At 37.7% G+C, this 23780-nt stretch overlaps 1 protein-coding gene across 1 annotated transcript in view; it reads left to right on the top strand.

Moving 5' to 3' along the window:
• The first annotated feature begins 1203 nt into the window (after nucleotides 1-1203).
• LOC126372724 (adenylate cyclase type 2-like) overlaps nucleotides 1204-23780 on the top strand; it is a 201439-nt gene continuing 178862 nt past the window's right edge. Inside the window, 1 exon segment of the mRNA XM_050018582.1 lies at nucleotides 1204-1379. Within this exon segment, the coding sequence (XP_049874539.1) occupies nucleotides 1346-1379 (34 nt within the window). The 5' untranslated portion in view covers nucleotides 1204-1345.

Raw genomic sequence — 23780 nt, forward strand, 5'->3', positions numbered from 1 at the left:
ATATTGCTCATGACTGTACACACCATCTTATTTTATTTTAAGTTATACCTGATATTTTCTTATCCGCCGAAAAGAAAAGTGACGGGTAATCGACAGGCATAAAATTTATGGAACACACGTCCATTTTAGACAGAAAAACAATATACCTGGCCAGTAACTAAGTCAAGTAGTCAGCATACGTCAAACAAGTTGAATATCAGCGAGATGCCTATTTTATTCGCCCGGGTTATTTTGAATTCATTCACACATTCATAATAAAAATTAACAGTTGTCAATCATCCGTCCCTTTCCTTTTCGGCGGATAAGAAAACGAAGGGTAGGTATAACTTAAAATAAAATTAAGAGGTGTTTGCAGGAATCGGGGCCATTCGGGGCCAATTATCTATACATACATACATACATACATAAACTCACGCTTATTTCCCACCGGGGTAAGCAGTGACTATAGAATTCCATTTGCTTCGATCCTGACACACTTCTCTTGCTTCCTCCACATTCATCAATCGCTTCATACCCGCACGCCGGGTCAGAGTAGATCGTATTGCCAATTATCTATAATGTTAATAAAGTACATAATCCCTCTATCAATTCTTACGGTGTCAGAGAAATTATACAGCTGAACGCGTTCTGTGTATTTTATTCGTTCCAGTCCAGCACAGAAGTTGGTAGTAAATAAATAAAATTATTATGTATAATAAATCTAATTTAGCCGGCGATACGGCTCACGTTGGTCTAATAAAAAACCCAGGTGATGTAGGAAGGTACTTAGTTCATCTTGCGATGGGTACCTCAATTGGTAAATTTCAATTATTTATTTATGCAACTACGGCTGAATAAAGCATGTCTCTAATTTTTTAGTAATACTTATAAGTGTTGAAACCATAAGTTATACATAATAATATACATAACATATATTCAACGTAAATTAAATTAAATCAAAATTTTCAAAATAAAAGTAATTTTTGTCAACACTATTATAAGCTTCATTCAGTGGTACTGAAAAAGCAGTCCAGTCTGTCAACGATTGTTCGTATATTACTCGTAGTTGTGGCTTATGGAATGTTATTCATAACAAATATAATAATTTAATAAATAAGTACCCTGAAATATATTTGTACCCCGTTCAGATTCAACGAAGTAACACGATCAAAATTTTCCCGCGCCTAGCGTTTATTCAGTTCTTATTAGAACGCCGTGGGGGATGGTCGTACGGTCGGACCTCCCAACCAACTTCGCGATATTATAAAAGTTTTCCGAACAAATCATTCGTTCTTCATTCAAATATTTGCCTACGTGTAGGTAGTGATTAAAATGTTCCAATAATTTTGTGCAGTTTTTTTCCAAAATGGCGGACGACGACAAAGAAGAGAGCATGGAAGGTAATTTTATATAATTAATTCTTGTTTCCTTAAATTTATTTGGGTGCTCGAGTTTTAAGTAAATTTTGTAATTCACTTTAATTTATTGTTTGAATTGAGTTACATCGCTACAATGGGTTTTTTATATTGGTGGGTATTTTGTTTGCCAGTCTTAATTGGCTTAAGTGGATTTTTTATTTTAAAAGAAATGTTTCTTTATGACATAAAATTATAATTTCAAAAATAATATAATTAAACTCTGTACCCCTTCCTGTTGATTGAGACGTTATACTTAGGCTATTTATTTTTATTATATTTTTTTGTATGTTATGCAATGTAATGCAATCTATTACGATAAGATCAAACAAAAAATAGAAAAAGAAAAAATTTGTAACCCTGTTCCCACGCAAAAAATACGGTAAATAGGTACGTAAAAAAGTAAATAATATTTTTTTTGGTGCTTGAGGGATTGTTGAGGTAAAAAGTGAACGTTGGTGTTCGTTATATTTTTTTGCTATAACGATATGAATAATAATATTGCACAGCGTGTTACGACACTGAAAGCGGCAGTATGCGCGAAAAGTCGGAAATGTGAAAAAGAACATATTTTTCATTTCGGTTTTCCGTGACAACCGCCGTGTTTTTTCAACCGGCTGTACATTTGTTTACCTATATTTATATCTTTTTTTTTAATAAAATAGGCTCGCGTTTGAACTCAATCTCACCTGAGGATAAGTGGAATAAACATTAGGGTTGGAATAAACATGCCGCGCGCGATATCCGAAGTACAGTCATGAGTAATATAATGTATCCACTTTAGGACTCTGTCGCACTAACATATTTGACATTTAGTGAGACTTACAGTTCAATTTGTCAAAAAAGTTAATGTGACATGGTACCAAAGTGTATACATATTAATGACCGTGTATCGTGACCGTAGATGCGTACGGACTTGCAGTATTTATATACTTATTTAAAAACGATGAGTAGTTGTGTTCGGTGTCCTCGTATGGCCATTTATTGGTCGTCCATTTGTTGTGACGGGAAAATATCCTCCTACATCCGATACTTCAGTACCTACATATCGTGGCTGACTTTTCTAATATCTGAATTTTTTTGCTAAAGTGATTTGTGTTTTATTGTCAATTGTAAAAGATGGTATATTTAAAGTTGTTGATAATTAAACATATTCTTTTCTATTTTAATTTCGTCAAAAATTGCAGATAGGTACGTCAATTGGCGACATCGGCGATGATATCGATATCGTCTTATACCCATTGCTTATAATGGCTTATAATGGGTTCCCGACGACCCGATTACTCTAGCCATAGAGGCAGCCAATCAGCTCGCGACACCAAATACTTCAGGACCCCGATACCGACCCCGCCGGCGTGGTCGACGACTTCCCTCAATCAGCGCTTATCGCTATCGACCCTATAGGGTCGATTAATTAATTCATTTTTTTTGCCCTGAGTCGAGGTTCGCGCCCAACTGGGCACCCTCAGGCCTGTTGTCTTAAAACCTTGTACCGGGTGAGAGTCTTCAGCGCTCCCCATTTGTCCGGCCAAGTAGTTAATGCCACCTGCGGCAAATCTACAATAAGTCACATCAAAAAAAATGCTTATAATTTATGTCCTACGAAATAAATGTCAACATAGCATTGCGTCTGTATCCCTGAAAGAGTAGGCAGCAGTGTATAGTATCCATAGTATACATACCCCCTTGCCAGCTATGTTTTAACTCCCATGTAATAGGGGGCGAGCCCATTGCCATTAACCGGGCACAAATTCTGGAAACTACGTCATATCAATTATCCACTATCCAAACATTAATTAAAACTCAGAAAGTCGAATGGACTTTCGAACTTATTGTGATGTGCCTTCTAGTATTCGTATTTGGGCATTCGTTTTCCAATTCATGTTTGGATCACAAATGATTATACAGGGTGTTAGTGACATCGTAACGAAAACTTTGAGGGATGATACAGACCATGATTCTGAGTTGATATCAAGTGGAATTTTCCGTCGCAAAAGTATGGATAGGAAAATAATTAAAAAAAAAAACACAAAAAAAATCATAAATTTTTTGACAGGAAATTCCACTTGATATCAACTCAGAATCATGGTCTGAATCATCCCCCTCAATATTCGTTACGGTGTCACTAACATCCATACCTACTTGTATGGCTACCGTATGTACTTGTAAGGGGTGTAAGTGACATCGTAACGAATACTGAGAGGGATGATTCAGCTGATTATTCTGAGTTAATATCAAGTGGAATTTTCCATCGCAAAAGTATAGAATTGAAAATAATTTTAAAAAACTAAAAAAAAATACATGATTTTTGCGACGGAAAAATCCACTTGATATCGACTCGGAATCATGGTCTGACTTATCCCTCAAAGTTTTCGTTACGATGTCACTAACACCCTGTACAGTGCTCAGTGGTGAAGGAAAATCGTGAGGAGCATTTTCAGAGATATGTGACCTAACTTGTATTGGGCTCATTTTCCCTTCGCGGGTTGGAAGGTCGGACAGACCGGACCTGTCAAATCTTCATGTTAGGTAAGCGGACCCTGTGAAAAGCGGGATAATGCTAGGGAGATGATGGTTGAGGGATCTCAGTTGGGAAAATTTTAAGACAATATGCCTAACGATATCCAGGTGGGCTCGAAGCTCGGCTCAAGACATTGTCTGAGAGCATTACTATGGAGAGAGGCGACTTGAAGTGTACGGATCGAAAACCAGTGACGGACTTGGTGTTTACCGCACTATAACCAGAGTCCCCGCGTAAGAAGTCGCGAGCGAAGTTTTCTCAATAAAATAAACAAACAATATAGCGGCAAGCAACAAGTATCTCCAAATGTCAGAGTTCATCTTATACTGGTTTGATACCCATTTGGTCGCGAGCCAAGCCAGAGCAATGCCAAGGCCAATGACCGGCGAGCTCTACAACTGCTTCCACCTTGGCCGCCAATTTGTGGTGTCAAAGTTAATGCTCGTATCACGAGTGTACTCGACGCGGCTTAAATTGATGGTCGCCCTGTTTCTTGTAATCGGGTTACGGAGAGCGCTTCCTTTTGTGTTGAAAGAGGAAAATCGGAAAAGCGTGGTGCGGATTTCTAAGGGACCTGGAAAATGGAAATTAGCATTCGTTTGTATCCGGAAATACGATGATTGCTGAGGGGCATTAAGAAAGTTGAAGCGTTGTACTTAAGGCCGCGTTCAGGGACGCGCGGGGCGTAAAGAGGCGGCGCGGCGTGCGGCGCGGTCTACCGGAAAAACAAACGCATGACGATATTACTAAGTGTTCAGGGAGAAGCGTTTTTGCACGCGTTTTACGCCCCGAACGAATTAGCATGCGTTTGAGTACGTAGTTAACATCGCCCATGGCTGAACCCACATAAAGATTCCATATTCAAATAGCGTTAAATAAATAACGTTAAATCTCTTTTCATCCTTTTTATACAAGTTTAACCACGCTTTCTAAGATTTAATATTTGACTATGGAACCTTAAAAATACGCGGAACAAGATCTATTCTATCCAAGTAGATACAATATTACAGTTCCAAATTTGATTTCAAAGTCGCCATTTAAATTAAATAAGGTATTTTCATGTCCAGGATCGGAACTTCAACTTTAAATAGCATGTTATAACGACCGTGTGACGTGCGTGTTATGCGAAAGGAGTGTCAACGATAAAACACCCATTTGTTCTATGACGTGCCTTCATTTATGATATCACATACACAAACTACATGTGGATAGGGTTAGACAACTGGCTGAAGATAGAAAGTTGGTTTAAATGAAATTTTTATCGTAAAATATAAATTAAAAGTTTAAACCCCCACTTAAATGTTCAATGCAGCATTTTGTTTACAGCATTTTGTAGGTTATTATACTTATAGGTTTGTGTAAACGTAAGATTTTTTTTTGTGATTTCATTTTTATATGTGGAAGCTTGAGGCCTTTTGCTAACTACCTTACACTACAGGACCACAAAAAAAACTAGACATAATAAAAATAGAGTACTAAATACATACGAGGTAAAAAAAATGTTAAAAAGAATGTCGTTCGGTTGGTCACAATGCTTGCAATTACTGGAGTAATAGGAGAGGAAATATATTTGTAAACAGTTTGGTAACTGCGTTATGTTGGTACACGTCAATACCTACCTATTCAAACTTTATGACTGTCATGGGTATAAACTACGTGTCATAAAATAAGTATAATAACCTACCTTCGCACCTTAAAAAATGTAATTTCTTTAACGCTTTTAAAAAAAAATAGCACGCCACATTTTGGAAAGGTAGTTTAAAACCCGTTTGATATTTAATTTAATAATAAGAAAGTGACAGTGAGTGAAATGGTATTTATTTTTGGTCTACTACGATTTACGTGAACGATGTAAATATTTAATTTTAGTTTTATCCTAATTTATCTTTTTTCTCATGTAAGCGACTTTGCATTGTCTTAAGTGAGAATAATTAATCTTTAAACCTAAGCTCAGGGGGGTTAAAATGGCCACATCGAAGCAATTCTTCTAAGAAAGCAATATTGCAATTTTACATTTGCGCATATAAAAGTAAGTGCGCAATGCAAACAAATGCCAACAAAAAGAAATATTGGTTTCTTAGATGAATTGCTTCGATGTGGCCATTTCAACCCCCCAGGATGCGAATTGGGGTAATCATTTATTTATTTATTTATTTATTTCACATATACATCATAGGTACGCGTCCTTTAAGTAAATTTTGTACACCCTTTATTTATGGACTTATTTATTTATTTAGATAGTGAAAAACATCACCCTTACAGGAGACTATCCTAAGTCGGTGATGTCATCTTACTTACTTATTAATACAATAACTATAAAATATAACAGCCTCCGTAGTCCAGCGTTGGGCTCACGATCCGGAGGTCCCGGGTTCGGGTTCACTTTGTGATCCCTAGTTTGGTTAGGATATTAAATGCTGATCACCTGATTGTCCGAAATAAGATGATCAGTGCTTCGGAAGGCACGCTAAGCCGTTGGTCGCTGTTACTACTTACTGATGTAAGTATGCAGTCGTTACATGAGCCATGTCGGGGGCCTTTAGCGGCTCAGTAATAACCCTGATAACAGGGTCGATGAGGCTGGTATTCCACCTCACAACCCACACGATAAGGAGACTTAATAATACAAAAAACGTCAGTAACAACAAAAAACAATAACAAAAAATAACATTTTCATCTGACTTAAATAAAATAATTTAGCTGTCGTGAATTGTGTTAAGGTACAGTGAAACAAGTCTACATCTTTGAATACTGCGTTAAGAATTCGGATAGCCGAAGGGACTGGTGCATGTTTAACACTTTCAAATACAGAACGTCTAGGGACGTTCCGATTCCAAGGTGTCATACTACCTATTATGAACCATCAATGATCCATGGTCTCTGTCCGTGAAAGGGTTAAGGATGTTAGTCCTGTGTGTTCGCGTTACTAACGCTTTGTCCCGCGACTGTCATCCGAGTCTATTGTTTGGTATCAGCGTTGAGGTTGGTAATCCACCTGACAACCCACACGATAGTAGTACTAAATTATGTAGATATGAAATGTAAATCCAGGGGCTTCCGAAGTAATTACTTGTTCTGCCTGTGAAATTAATTGTGGCCTATTTCGTGTCGGACGATTGTAAGTTGGTTATGTAGGTAGCTACATACTCGTACATACATACAAAAAAAAGAGATAAAAAAAGAAAAGAAAGGAAAATATGAAACAGTAGGACTAGGGCCCTGTGCTGGGAGGTTTTCTGGCCACGTCTTTCCCTCAGCGTTACAGATTCCGATGTGGTAGTAGTAGTAGTTTTACAGCTAGTTACATAATATGTAATTTAATTTTGTTTGACGTTCAAAAAGCGCTAACTTTGTAAGCCAATTTTGAAAAATAAATATTTTTGAATTTTTTGAATTTTACATAAACTCACGCCTATTTCCCACCGGGGTAAGCAGAGACACACACTCCTACATACTCGTAGCTACTTACAATCGTCCGACACAAAATTGGCCACCATTAATTGGAGTTGGAAGGGTACGGACGGAGCATAAGCATAAATAAATAAGTATATCACGCTGCTTGAAGGGGGTGGGGGGCGGAGGTTTGTTTGCATTGCGCACTTACTTTTGTATGCGCAAATGTCAAATAGCAATATTGCTTTTTTAGATGAATTGCTTCGATGTGGCCTCTTTAATCACCCTGATGTACAAAAACCTTTATTTATTTAACAGTTTATTCTATCTACTTACATATGTATATACATACACATACATACCTATATGTCAGGATCGCAGCAAATGGAATTCCATAGTCATTGCCTACCCCCGTGGAAAATAGGCGTGAATTTATGTATGGCTATGTACATAAGGAAAAAGAGAAAGACCCAAAAATTCGGTTTATAAGTAAATCTCTATACAGATATACGAACTTTTCTCTTCTCGTTGTAAAAACTCTTTAATAATAAGGACACTGGCTGATTTTCTTACCGGAGGTCCCGAGTTCGAATCCCGGTCCCCATATATCACAAAAATCACTTTGTGATCCCTAATTTGGTTAGGACATTACAGGCTGATCACCTGATTGTCCAAAAGATGATCCGTGCGGAAGGCACGTTAAGCCGTTGGTCCCTGTTACTACTTTTGATTTAAGTACATAGTCGTTACGTCGTCAGGGGCCTTTGGTAGCTCAATAATAACCCACACGATAGACGAGAGACGAATCTGTTTGTGTCCTTAATATACTTAATTAAAGTTATCCTTTGTAAAAAGTTATCATACTGTTGGTATACAAAATACTTTGCGGTAATAGTACGAACGATTCAATTGGCAGAGTTCAAGGGCTGGGTACAAACCGTAATAGCGATCATAAGATATACATACTACAAGGAAATCTATGTCTATAGTGATAATTATCTTGTATAGTGGAACTTGGATCATAATAAAATGAAATAAGAATTACTATGAAGAAGAATTACTATCATGCACGCTAAAAGTCGAACGGTTGATGAACAGTCTTAAAGAAAGAAAGAAGGAAAATAAAAAATATTCTACATACTTACTAATGATTTCACACTTAAACAGAAACTTTGTAAAAATGGTTATTATAAGATTAGTGATTATTTTGAACGTCGATAAGAAAATGACAGATATAACTTAAAATAAAATTAGATGGTATTTACAGGAATTAGCACCAATGTTTAGTCGCAACGGAATATCTTAGTCATATTCCGTTGCCTATTCCCAGCAGTGGGACACGCGTCCAATGAAGTAATACATCACGTAATCGTCCTGTCGTAAATGTTATGAATGAAACACTTTATGATTTCAAGGCCCATAACAACGGCAATATAAGAGGAACACGTGTTACGGTTGCTCACTTGCCGAATCATATCTACAGAAACAAATAAAATATTTCATAGTAGAAGACGTCACAGCAACAGTACCAATACAAAAAAGACTAACCCCGATACAGACGACGCCGACGCCCTGAGCCGAGGTTCGCGTCCAACTGGGCACCCTCAGGCCTGTTGTCTTAAGCGTTGTACCGGGTGAGACCCCTCTGCGCTCCCCATTTGTCCGGCCAAGTAGTTGATGCCATCTGCGGCAAATCTACAATAACAAACACAAAAAAGGAGGGAGGGAAAAGGAGGGAAGGATGTATTCTGAAGCTGTAATTACTAGGGGATTTGGATAGTGTGTAGCAGAATCGAAGAAACGGTTAGAAGCTCATTTGGGCAATGGTCTCAAGACAAGAAGTTACAATCCTCATAACTACCACCCGCTCCTTGCAACCTTTGTGGTCAACGACAAATGAAGCCTTACCCTTTTTATCCTAACTCCTCTTTTCGAATTGTCTCCAAATAGTGCCTCCAATACACTGGTAAATCATCTGGAAAAGATGTAAGAGGCCTGAAGATGACGAAACAGCAGAAAAATCCCTTCTCTACTTGCTGACTTTTTCGGTATGAAAGATTCAATTATTATTTATTCAGGACAATTGTTTCTCCAAACCAAGTGAGCTCCCCGCTGACTGTTACATAAATGATTGCCATTTGGTGAGATACAAACCGCTGCGGTTTTCTGTTGAATTACCACCTGGCCAAATGAAAACGTGTAGGCAACTTGGTAGTCCCTTCATGCATAAATTATTTTCTAGAGCTACCTACAGAATAAACAAACATAACATAACAAACACAACACACCCATAGGGTATTGTTTAAGTAAGAATATAGGTATATGTGAATGAAGTTTCAGGAAGATCTATAATAAGTTATTGTGAATGTAGTCTCATTCCGCCCTACTAAAAAACGAAGACAAAAAATAATACCAGTTTTACAACACAGTCCGCAACGCTGGTATTGCAGATTGTGTGTAAAATAATTTGCCTTGTTAAATAGTTTACGTGTGTGACAATTGAGACGGCTCCAGATCTCTAGGTTCTGACGTCAGTATAGGCGTCCCGCAGAGCTCAATTCTAGGTCCGTTCCTATTCTTAGTTTACATCAATGACCTACTTAGTCTTGTAAAACATGAAGTGATGCTATTTGCCTTCTTACTTTTTAAAGTCAAGAAACGATAAATTTTGGTTTACTGTAAACAATCTGCTACTTAAAGAAAAAAATAAGGAACTGGATCTCCCTGATACTGCTGTTTTTTCGGGAATTTATTTAGACGCTAATCTACATTAGAGTCCTCATATTGATAAAATTGTTCAAAAAGCTCAGCAGCATTCGCAGTAAAAAAATCGTTTAATTACCGGCGTAGAAACCGCGCAGTAAGATTATTTGCCTACTCCCATAGAGCCTAATGCCGTACGGTATCTTGCTGTGGGGTCATGCTGTAGATGTCAACAGCATTGTTGTTCTGCAAAAGCGAGACATTCAGGCAATTTAAAAATTGGGACCCAACACGTAAACACAACACTTAAAAATTAAATAAATTGTTTAGTATTTTAACTTTGTTATCGCAAAATATATATGAAAACTTAATATATGTAAAAAAAAATAGACGATTTAGGCAATGTAGGCAACAAATCTATAAGTATATATCTTACTTATTTATAGTTTTGTTTTCTCTCGCAGCCCGGCGGCTTTATTATAGCAAATATTATTATGTAAAAACCATCTAACTTTATTTACAATCATTTTTTTATTATGTATTTTGAGTTATTCGTACCTATGTCAAACTGCACGAAACGTTTATTGAAATATACGTACACAGGATATTATTTTTTCCAACATTGGTATTGAATTTCATTTCGACAGAAACCATAGATTAAAAAGCAAATCATTTTCCTGATTTTTTTTTGGAAGGCTTTTAACCCCTTAAACGCCGGAACGCGGATCTCGACCAGACACAATGTAAAATCTATTGTGTCTAGTATCTCGGCATATGAGAGGTTAATTGTTAACACGTGTTACATAACAACAATTTCTGCTAAAATAATTTGCTTAGTTCCTATGGTTCTATGTATTGAGTTTTTACTTCGATTGATTTAAAGAGAGAATGACATCGTAACGAAAACTTTGACGGATGATTCAGACCATGATTCTGAGTTGATATCAAGTGGATTTTCCTGTCGACAATATCAGTGTTTTCTTTAATTATTTTCAGTTATGCGCCGGAAAATTCCACTTGATAATAACTCAGAATCATGGTCTGAATAATCCCCCTCAGTATTATTTATTTTATTTATTTTTTATTTATTTATCGTTTATTTCAGGTACTAGTCCCATAGCATTACAAATTACATTTCAATACAATAAAAAATACAATAAAACAAAATAAAATACCATGCAATAAAATAAATTAAATTAAATGGTTAAACATGTCAACAGGATATACATTATGTCACATATAAATAATCTTGTTAAAATTCGTGTCATGTATATAAAAGCCGTAGTATATAGATACTACTTGTTCGGGGATGCACGTGCTCTCTGTTCGAAGGAGGCCCTCAGATTTCTTAGTACCGCGAAAAAATCGTTGACCCTATGCTCAGCAAACATGCCAGACGCGCTACACCGCCACGGTAATCGCATCATGCCTCTAAAAGCATTCTTATATTGCACTCTCAGGGTGTTATATGAGTGCTTTGTAAATGAGTACCATAGGTGGCTGGTGTAGAACGCCTGGCAGTACGCCTTGAACAGGGTAACCTTCGCATCGTTCGAGCAGCGAGCAAACCTCCTCGCCAGCATGTTGCTTCGCATGGCCAGCGCACGTCGCTGCCGCTACGATGTATTCGTTACGATGTCATTAACACCCTGTGTGGTCCTGGGTTATTAGCACAAACGCCTCCACTATGGTGCTCCAATGCGGTTTTAATGCCTATGCTCCATACCTCCTTGAGTTAATTGAGGGTAGTGTACTGGTGAGACATGGCCCATACTATAACATTCCTATGTCCAAAGCATAACATGAACAGCCTATATAGCCTGCTGGGCACATGCCTCCTCCAATCAACCGGAGGGGGTATGGAGCATTCTCCACCACGCTGCTCCGCTGCGGGTTGGTGGAGGTATTTGGGCTAGTAGCCCGGGATTAGCATGCCTTCCCAAACACGGAATCATGTTACTTTTCTGGATAATCCGGTGATTCAAGCCTGCAATGTCTTTACCAAACAAAGCATTATACTTTGCATAATATATACAAACATACAAACATAAACTCACGTCTTTTTCGCACTGGGGTAAACAGAATTCCAGTTGCTTCGATCCTAATACACTTCTCTTGTCAAACAACACAAGAACAGAGGAGGAGAGAAGTTTAATATGTACATAGTATGTTCGGTACTTTGTTACAAAAAACTGACAAGTTTGACACCTCCGACAAGGTGAACACGTTGAAGGAGCAACTATGTTGATCAAAGACAAATTGTTTACACGCTTTGACATCAAAGGTTTTTCTTTACAACGGTTTCCATACTCACTTTTATACCTATAAATAGAAAAGTACACATATCAGTGAAATGAGAATTTAAAAATGATTCAGTTTTTTTTAATCAGTAAAATGTACCTTTTTTCAGATTTTAATCAGTAACATTGATTCTTAGTTCGATTGACGGTATTTTAAGGCGTATAAGAATATCATATAACATTGCTCACGCCTGTATCTCCGAAGGGGTAGGCAGAGATGTATAGTACAGACATGAGCAATATCATGTACCCACTTTAGAACCCTGTCGCACTATCATATTTGACATTTAATGAGACTATGGTTTAATTTGTCAAAAAAGCTAATGCGACATGGTTTCAAAGTGTAAACATATTAGTACTCGTGACCGTACATACACTCACTCCTCGCTAGCGATGTCCCGTGTAATAGTGAGAGAGATTTTGGCCTTTAATCGAACATAAATCCTGGAAACCTCTCTAAGAGGTTCGTCAGCTACGCTAACGGCCTCCATGGTCCAGCGGTTGAGCGTTGGGCCCACAATCCGGAGACCCCGGGTTCAAATTCCGGTGGGGACGTCACATAAATCAGTTTGTAATCCGTAGTGGGTTAGGACATTACAGGCTGATCACATGATTGCCCGAAAGTAACATGATCCGTGCTTTGGAAGGTACTTTAACACTTTGGTCCTGGTTATTACTTAGTGATATAAGTATGTATTTACATGAGCCACGTCAAGGGCCTGGAGGCTCAATAATAACCCTGACACCAGGGTTGATGAGCCTGGTAATCCACCTCCCAACCCACACGATAAGAATAACAATTACGCTGTAATAATATGGGTAATATAAACCAACTCAGCAGTAATTAAAACACATAATAACGGGTTCTTACCGCGTTTAAATGGGGATATGAGACTCAGTCATCCCGTGATCATGGCACTTGCAACACTATCGAAATATCGGGAGTCTCATATCTCCATTAAAACGCGGTAAGAACCCGTTATTATGTGCTTTAATTATGATAATAACTGCGTAAACTAAAACAACTCGGCAGTGCTTAAAGTTCAAAATCCTTTTGGAATTGCCACCCTCGGGACGTAAATTTACCCTGCAATCTTGTCATAGTCTCTTCTTAATGAATACAGCTAGCTATGCGCCTACTGAAGAGTTCAACTAAAGACTAGCTGTCCTCAATTTGACCCCGTTGAACTTTAAGTGAATCTCAGTTGATAGACGTAATACTTACTCTTATATGTATACAGGGTGTTAGTGACATCGTAACGACAACTTTGAGATGATTCAGGCCATGATTCTGAGTTAATATCAAGTGGACTTTTCCGTCGCAAAAGTAACTGAAAATAATTAAAAAAACAAAAATTTTCATGAACTTTCCGACAGAAAATTCCACTTGATATCAAGTCAGAATCGTGGTCTGCATCATCCCCTCAGTATTCGTTACTGTGTCACTAACACCTATATATGGCTATCTGTATGTACTTGCACGGGGTCTTAGTGACATCGGAACAAATATTGAGAGGGATGATTCAGCTCATTATTCTGAGTTCATATCAAGTGGAATTTTCCACGGCAAAAGTATAAAATTAAAAATAATTTAACAAAACTAAAAAAAATCATGAATTTTGTGACGGAAAATTCCACTTGATATTAACTCAGAATCATGAGAATACTATGGAAGGATAAAGAATGGGAATTTGATTGTTTATGGTATGAATGGAGGCTGGTCTGAATTATCCCCCTTAGTATTCGTTACGATGTCACTAACACCCTATGGAAAAACTGGACCTGTCAAACCTACAGGTTAAGTAAGCAGACTCTTTGAAAACGGGATAATGCTAAGGAGATGATGATGGTTGGTGCAAGACCGCAACAAGAGCCGTCAAAAGCTTCTGACATGACTTATGTAAGGATTACTTACTCGCTTACATCAGTGTGTAGTATCCAGGACCAACGGCTTAACGTATCTTCTGAAGCACGGATCATATTACTTTCGGACAATCAGGTAATCAGCCTGTAAATTGTGGGATATAGAAATAACACGGGATATTTTAAATATCTTTACTCCTAACAAAATCCTCTAACCCGACCGACATCGCACCAAAGACTCGCCTTTCTTACTTTTTAAACTGTCCCATTTATTAACCAGTCTCCATTCATACCATAAACAATCAAATTCCCATTCTTTATCCTTCCATAGTATTCTCACTTTCCTACAGCTCAATGTCCTAACCAAACTAGGGATCACAAAGTTTTTTTTGCGATATTTCCCCATCGGGATTCGAATCCGGGACCTCCGGATCGTGAGCCTAACGCTCAACCACTGGACCAGGGAGGCCGTACAGTATTACTTGGGTGAATATCAAAATATGCCAAGTTTGGTGGCGAACTTTCATATTATTTTTTCGTGAAAAATTGGGTTCCGACATGAAAAAGGATAGTTACCTCGTAGCAAGAACTATCCTTTTTCATTTCGGAACCCAATTGTTCACGAAAAAATAATATGAAAGTTCGCCACCAAACTTGACATTTTGATATTCACCCACTTATACTTACTATATTATTTAGTTGTTTTAAGTTTACGCGGTTATTATCATAATTAAAGCACATAATAACGGGTTCTTCGGGTAAGAACCCGTTATTATGTGCTTTAATTATATTATTTAGTGTTTCCCTCTCGGATTACTTCTGCAGGTAATCGCACCGCTTTGGCACGTGATTCACGTTGCCAAGCTCGGCTGTGCCTGGAGGGTGGTAATCAGCCGCAGCTAAACTTGAACTAATGCTTCACGCCATTCTGGAGCCACGTGCTAGGACTTACCGTTGCATTTATACGACCAATCTCGTTTCTTTTTTTTATATTTCATAATTTGTAGAGTCCCGTGGTAACCCAGTTCGTGGAACGCTTGCCTCTCACTTTGAGGTCGCAGGTTCAAACCCAGCACAGGCCTAAACCAATGATTGTCGAATTTGTTTTAGAATTTATGTTTGGATCATAAATGATTATCACGTGCTCAGCGGTGAAGGAAAACATCGTGAGGAAACCCACATTCCCGAGAAATGCATTTTCGGAGGTATGTGACCTAACCTATATTGGGCTGGTTTTACCTCTGCAGGTTGGAAGGTCAGAAGTTGTAAAAAACCGGACCTGTCAAATCTTCAGGTTAGGTAAACGGACCCTGTGAAAAATGGGATAATTTTAGGGAGATGATGATAAATTAGTTGATAGAGCTCAGATTTTCATTGGTCTGGCCAGGTTTACTTCAAACAAACGTAGCAAAATGAAAAAAGAAACAAAAAAACCTATAATGAGTATAAAACCTAGAAGTTCAAATGTAGGCGGCAGCACTGTTGAGTGTTCCAAAATTTTAACAGGGGGGTTAAAAAGGCCACATCGAAGCAGTTCATCTAAAAAAGCAATATTGCAATTTGTCATTTATGCGCATATAAAAGTAAGTGCGCTTTTTTTTTTTGACGTGACTTATTGTAGATTTGCCGCAGATGGCATTAACTACTTGGCCGGACAAATGAGCGCTGAAGGCTCTCACCCGGTACAACGTTTAAGACAACAGGCCTGAGGGTGCCCAGTTGGGCGCGAACCTCGGCTCAGGGCGTCGTCTGAGAGGAAAAATATTTGAAAGAATTAATCGACCCTAGTGGGTCGATAGCGATAAGCGCTGAATGAGGGAAGTAAGTGCGCAATGCACATAAATGTCAAATAGCAATATTGCCTTTTTTGATGAATTGCCAGCTAAAATTCGTGATAAATTGCCATCAGTAGGAAAAATGCAGTTTTCATTGAAAGTGAGCTTTTTAAGTTTTCTTTTTTCAGATCTTTAGGGATCAAATATTATGGGGAAGTGTCAAAATTTAAGAACCCTCTATAGTAGCGACACCTGATGGCAGAGAGGCAGTTTATTCCTCAGCAACACAGCAGCGTGGTGAAGTATGACTTCATATCCCCATCATTGGATTACCTATAAGCTGATTATTTTTTGCCGCATTGAATATTCAGGATTTATGCCCGGTTAATGAAAATAGGTTCTATTATATACCCCTTCCTATCCCTTTGGGGAAACAGGCGTGATGCTTTGTACGTGTATTCTTTATGTTTGACCTAAGTACAAGTAATGCATGTTGGTAAAACTCCTCTAGTATCTCCATGAATACGCGTAAATGACAAGCCTCCGTGAAAGAATAATTTTCATTATGCACTGCTTCTTTTACTGGCATTTTCTTACATCTTCTTCTATCGTGTGGGTTATATATAAGGTTTAGGTCATTAGTCAAATGATAGTCAAGTTCATATCTCAAACAAAAAATGCGTCACCGTCTGATCCAAAACCCAAATTCGTCTATCAAAATCCCAAATAATGTTCAATTCACAAAGATTCGTTTTAGTATAAAAAATATTTCACAAAAAAAACTTTTACAGCAATCGATCCCTGCATAAATTGAGCCGGTGACTTCGAAAAATATCGTCTCTTTATTACTAAAGTTCACACCACCCTAATCCGGAAAATGTCCGGATTTTCGTTACCCTCTTTGGCACAGAGCAAGCTTAGGACAGACACATCTCACGTCCTTAATCCCTATCGAAATAAGCACAGGCTACAAGTCATCATATATCGTGACCTGTCTCATATCACACCCCGGATAATCCACACAAAAGTCATGCTTACCGTGTACCGCCATCTAGCCATAGAGGCGACACCAAACACTTCAGGCCTGTTGTATTAAATTTTGTACCGGGTAAGAGCCCTCAGCGCTCTCCATATGTCCGGCCAAATAGTTAATGCTATCTGCGGCAAATCCAAACATGAATTCGAAAACAAATTCGACAATCATTGGTTTAATATAATATGTCTTTGAATTTTACAATTTTCATTAGACATCGAAGCAGGATAAGTAATGTGTCTCCAGGTGAATTTCACCGTAAATCTTTCGTAGATTTTGGAAAAGATTTCCTATCTGACAACTCAATTTAAACTGCGTAAAGTCTAGGTAGGTATTTTATTTCATTTCCCAACTCGTAACTCTTGGGTTCTAATATAATTTAGCCCAAACGCTGCTCCTGCGGGTTTTACAACCGCCTCCGAAAGGCATTGATATAAAGCTAGCGATAAAAGCGACAGGTGTTTGTAACCGACTTTAAAACAGAAGTTCTCAATTTCGTCTGTATATTATGGAAAATTGTTTTATGTTTGTGATTAACCGATACTCATTTATACAATTTAGTTGGATTGAGTCTACATTGCGATCCTTTTACATATAGCTTATATAAATGCCCGTCAGCCATTCCGAATAGGTGCAAACGAATGCCATGTTCATCAATTATTCGATTTATCGTTTGATCAGAATATTAGAATTTGAATTCAGAACTCAGTACTTTATTGTTTTTTTGTTTTGATTCCCGCGAGAATAAAACAAAAATAAAATATTAACTACATAATTAGTTCTAAATTCAAATTCTGATACACGGTAAATCTAATAACTGATGAACATGGAAATTAGCATTCGTTTTATTGAAAAATACGATGATTGCCGATGAATATTAAAAAATTAAAGCAATGTACTTACTTTTTTATTTTTGAAGCAACTTACAAACGCTTTATAAAGACAGTGGCCCTTCAACAAATATGAATAAGGATTGTTTTTATCTTTTTGTGTTTTCTTTGCATTCTAATGTTTCTTAAATACTAAACACGAATATAATGATAATACTTTTTATGTAATGTATACACTTTTACATCATATTTCGGGGATGAAAGTTATGAAATCCGAAAAGTTTTGGACTTGTCTGGAATGATTGATACGGTCGCTTTATAATATTATGAGTTTGCTTACGTTATAAATAGGGTGGGTAATAATGTTTGTTCATAACTTCCGGAAAATTCGCACGTGATTTACATTCAAATTTTTGGACGAAGCATAAAAGTTTTATCTGGTTTTATGACTCCTCTACTGTATCGGCCATCAGGTTAGGTTATGTAGGTACCTATGTAGGTGGTCGTGGGTAATTTATTTTTTACGAAATGGCAACACAGAGAGGGATGACGTCAGCTGGGCACTTTTGAGCACATCTGTAGGCCCAGCACAACAAGCGCGCCGCGCGCGGCGCGAATTTTATTGAAGCCGTCGACCAATAACCGTTTCAATCTAAGTAGATAGCATTCGTATCGTTTATTGGTCGAAGCGCTCATTGTCATGCAGACCCGGCTGGTTTTTTAATACCATGAACCGGGGAACGTCTATCCACGCCACGTGGATGACATACGCTGGGTCTATTGGTGGAACTTTAGATTTTTAAAATTCGCGACTCGCGCCGCCGATGCCACGCAGGGCCTGAAGAAAGTTTACAACAATATCGATTTTAAGATAAACATTACTTGTTTGAAAGTCGGAACATGCGTTTTGTTTACATTGTTATGTTGGTAACAAGATAATGTTGTTGTTTCCATGTAACAGCAACCTAATCTGTGGTTCCAGTGAAATGAAACTCCAAGTTGGAATAAACAAATTATGGGAATTGTTTGAGATAACAATGTCGTAATTTTGAATAAACAGTTTCAATAGTTACTCGAACATGCGGTGAGTCGTCGACCGACGTTGTGATATAATAAATGTTTTATCGTCCCATTTTTTTGAGTAAAATTATACCAGAAACATTATAACGCAGTCATAAATAAATCGGCGTACGCGGAAATATCATTTTATGTATAGAGACGGGAAATAAACATGGCCGAACATAAATACTTGCTAGATTGCTTCACACGCGCGCGATTATCGCTATCGACCCACTGGGGTCGATTAATTCTTTCAAATATTCTTCCTCTCAGACGACGCCCTGAGCCGAGGTTCGCGCCTGTTGTCTTAAATTTTGTACCGGGTGAGAGCCCTCAGCGCTCCCCATTTGTCCGGCCAAGTAGTTAATGCCATCTGCGGCAAATCTACAATAAGTAACGACAAAAAAAACTTCACCCGCGCGATATATTCATAAATAAGTTAAATAGAAAAAAAAATTCGTTAGTTTTAGATCTGTCTTTATATAGTAATCAGAATTTCATAAGTTATCTTGAACCTAGTACACGACCCACGACAAAGTTTTTTTTCTGATAATGTACTTCATCCCTACCGGGAATTGAACCCGGGACCTTCAGATAGACACCAAACCAGAGGCCGTTATGTCTGTTATAATGAGTACCTCGTGTGAGGAATTATTTCTCTTTAGGGAAAAAATAATTGGCAATTCTCTCATATCATAATAACTGTTTAAGGAATTCCTTTGATCATTGAAAATAAAGAGAGAGAAACTAATATAACAACGTACTCAGTTTAATTGACTTCGTACAACAGAATAAAGAATAAACTTTCTAACGGGAACTCGTCGCCCCGCACCAACTCGTTTCCGAGCTAGATTTACCTCACCCCCTCTGGGTGTTACCTTAACACTTTCAAGGACAGAACGTCTAATGACGTTCCGATTTCAAGGGGTCATATTACCTATTTTAGTTGAGAGTCAACAACAACAACAACAACACAACACAACACAGTAGACAACTTGGAATCGGAACGTCATTAGACGTTTTGTCCTTGAAAGTGTTAGTAATGAGACAGAGATCAGAGATAGTGGATCAACACACACTGAGTATAACATTATTTGGATTTAATAAATAATTACACGCTTGTAATCCCTAACGGGGTTGACAGTGTCGCAAGTCAATAAGGCAAGCAAGTTCATAAAAAAATGTGATTAACAGCATCAAAAACGGTAGTTCGTAGTATTATTCTTTTATTTAATTTATTGTTGAAGAAAATATTCTATATTCGTTGTTACAGCTGATATTTTTAAATAAGATTATTTTTGACTCAAAAGCAGGAGAGAGAAGAGTGTAAAATAATTAAAAACTCCAAACTGCAAATCAAAACCACAACCCCAAACTCCAAACTCAAGCCGCAAGCACAACCCCAAATCCAAAACCCAAACCGCTGTGACCATGAAGTTGAGTAAAAATTCAAAGTACAAATATTTGAACGTACAAAATATTGAGTTTTGTTTTTATAGCACTTACTTGTGCTTAGGGAAACTCACAAAGAGAAAATTAATGACGATACATCACATGGACAGGAGGACCCGGTGGTGTAATGGTTAACATGCTCGTCCTGGCGTGAGAAGAGCTGCGGATTCAAATCCCGTCCGAGTCAGAAATATAAAATATTCTTTTATTTGTTTTAACACTTTCACGGACAGGAGGTCTAAATGTGATGTGACGATCCTAATTATCATAATATTAGCTATGAAAGTTCAATGACTGATGGCCAGCGTCCATGAAAGTGTTAGGTGGATTTTAGCTTGCTTTTTTCTGAGATGAATACGATATTTATCCAACTCTTGACATTAAGTATTCCATTACCAACTGAATAAGAGCGTGTTCCAATAAGGATACTGAAGTACTTTCCTATAATAAGCATGTCAAATACATTTAACTTGGGTTTCTCGAGAGTCATTTTACTCAGGTAGGGTTTGGGTCTTGGCAGATGACGTTAAGTATTAAGTATTAATCCGGAAGGTCTGGTTTACTTATGAGAGCCTTTCCTTACATCCCTTCTAAAGTTGAAAGCAGAACTAAATTCTTTCGAACCCCGACCGATACGATCACCGTAACATAATAGTATCACACCTATGCCCCGAAGAGGTAGGCACTAGGGAATGCAATCCCGACTCAAGATCCCGCGGGATTAGAAATGCCAATCCCGCGAAATCCAGAAATTTTCGGGATTTCGTCTAGTTCATAAAAAAAATAAGATAATAATAAAATTAATAAAATAAAGATAAAAATTAAAATAAGATAAGGCTGAAATCGCTTGTTTGGATAGTACGGTTAATTAAAACAAAATAATTGTCGAAAGAAAACAAAACTCTTTATTCTGTAATCATTATTCAATATTAGAGATTCGCGGAATCCCATCAATCTCGAATGGGATCTTGTCATATTATGGTTCGGGATTGATTCCGAAAAATTAAACAAGATCTCGTGATATCGGTATCCCGGGAGATCGGGATTGTATTTCCTAGCAGGCACACACTACTCGCCAGATATTTTAATCCCCTTGTAATATTAGGGGCCTATTAACTGAGATCAAACATGAATTGCATGCATTTTCGGAGGTATGTGACCTAACCTGTATTGGGGCTGGTTTTACCTTGGCGCGTTGGAAGGTCATACGCAGTCGTTTCTGTAAAAAACCAGACCTGTCAAATCTTCAGATTAGGTAAGCGAAAGCTGTGAAAAACGAGATAATGCTAGGGGGGTGGTGACAGTACTTATAGGATTTGATGTTCGACGTATTATAGGGGAGGTGTAGGTAATTGTAGTAATTGATAGTAGGTCAGCGGACCCTGTGAATACGCGACAATGCTAGGGAGATGATGATTCGAAAGAAAAGCTTTGTAAGAATCCAACACCTATTCTACCTGTATAACCTAAATATCCTTCTTTATTATGAAAATCCAATCTCCATTATGCAACTGTTGTGTCTGGAAGATTGGGTCTTACCAAGTTATAGTATGGTAGTATATTTAAGATACACACCGGTTACGGTCTTCTGGATTTTCTTTTTAGATTTGAGATGGTGGATAGATAACGAGATAGAATTATAAAATCTAAATCTAGAAATAGAAGTTAGTCTAAGATAATCAAAAATCTAATTTTCTTTCGTTATGATTTTTTTTATTTCATTTTTTTGTTTTTTTTTTCTTCTTTGCGAGTGGATGGCGATCGATATTATTTTTTTGCTGGCCAGTAATTGGCCACGCTTACAGCACTGTCAGTGGCTTCGTAAAGGTCTTTAATAGTGCAGATGTTAGGGCACTTAGGACAGCATAAAAGGTGAGCCATAGTTTGTGGTGATACTGTTACGATGAGTGCGAGTGTGCGCACTCATCGCAACCATCAACCAGGTATCCCCACCTGCAGAGCGGCCAACCTGTGTCCGGAGCCTATTTTAGGACTTTTTTATTTTTGTATATTTATGAATTTTAATTAACAATTACCTAATAATGCGTACGACGTTTGACCTCCGTTATTGATAACGTCACAATTTTGTGTTCTCATACAAACGTCATAATATGTACATACAGGGTGTTAGTGACATCGTAACGAATACTCAGGGGGATGATTCAGACCATGATTCTGAGTTAATATCAAGTGGAATTTTTCGTCACAAAATTCATAAGTTTTTTTAGATTTTTAAAATTATTTTCAATTCTATACTTTTGCGATGGAAAATTCTAATAAAAATTCTAAGAAAATTCTAATTTACGATGTCACTAACACCCATACTTACTTGTATGGCTACCGTATGTACTTGTGCGGGGTGTAAGTGACGTCATAACGAATACTGAGGGGGATGATTTAGCTGATTATTCTGAATTAATATCAAGTGGAATTTTCAGTCCGAATATTCAGGAAAATTTTAGTGTTTTTTTTTTTTAATTATTTTCAGTTCGATACTTTTGCGACGGAAAATTCCACTTGATATCAACTCAGAATCATGGCCTCAATCACCCCTCAAAGTTTTCGTTACGATGCCACTAACACCCTGTATATATTGAACCATTTAACCGTTTCTAAAAAGTATCTTATTTGTCTTAGGTCATTGTTGTAAATGGTGCTAATTCTAGTACACTCCATGTAATTTAATTTTAAGTTATATCTGTCTTTTTCTTATCCACTTTCTTATACAAGCATAAAATTTATGGAACACACGTCAATTTTAGGCACAAATCTAAAATAACCCTACGAAGATTTAACATTGGCCGATAAACCGACAGAATTAAGTTGACAGCCCACGTCAAACGGTTTGATACCTATTTCAGTCGCCCGGGTTATTCATTCATTTACTCATTCTTCTTAAAACTAATAGCTATCAATCATCCGTCCCTTTCCTTTTCGGCAGATAATAAAATGACAGGTATAACTTAAAGTAAGATTAGGAGGTCGCAGGAATCAGGGCCAATAATTACTATATAGTAACACTTGGATTGTCTGTATTAAGCCTATTACAATGTACTTAGGTAAAATTGTTGCGAAGATTTCTTTTCACAGATCAATCTGTGCGTTTGACTCTACTAACTTGTTTTGAAAATAAGTTTTAATAATTATATCTATTCTTTTTATTTTTGACGTGACTTATTGTAGATTTGCCGCAGGTGGTATTAACTACTTGGCCGGACAAATGGGGAGCGCTGAAGGCTCTCACCCGGTACAACATTTAAGACAACAGGTGCGAACCTCGGCTCAGAGCGTCGTCTGGGAGGAAAAAATGTTTAAAATAATTAATAGACCCTAGTGGGTCGATAGCGATAAGCGCTGATTGAGGGAAGTCGTCGACCACGCCGGCGGGGTCGGTATCGGGGTCCTGAAGTGTTTGGTGTCGCGAGCTGATTGGCTGCCTCTATGGCTAGAGGGATCG

The sequence above is a fragment of the Pectinophora gossypiella genome, chromosome 14, assembly GCF_024362695.1.
Source record: "Pectinophora gossypiella chromosome 14, ilPecGoss1.1, whole genome shotgun sequence".
NCBI classification, from domain to species: Eukaryota; Metazoa; Arthropoda; class Insecta; order Lepidoptera; family Gelechiidae; genus Pectinophora; species Pectinophora gossypiella.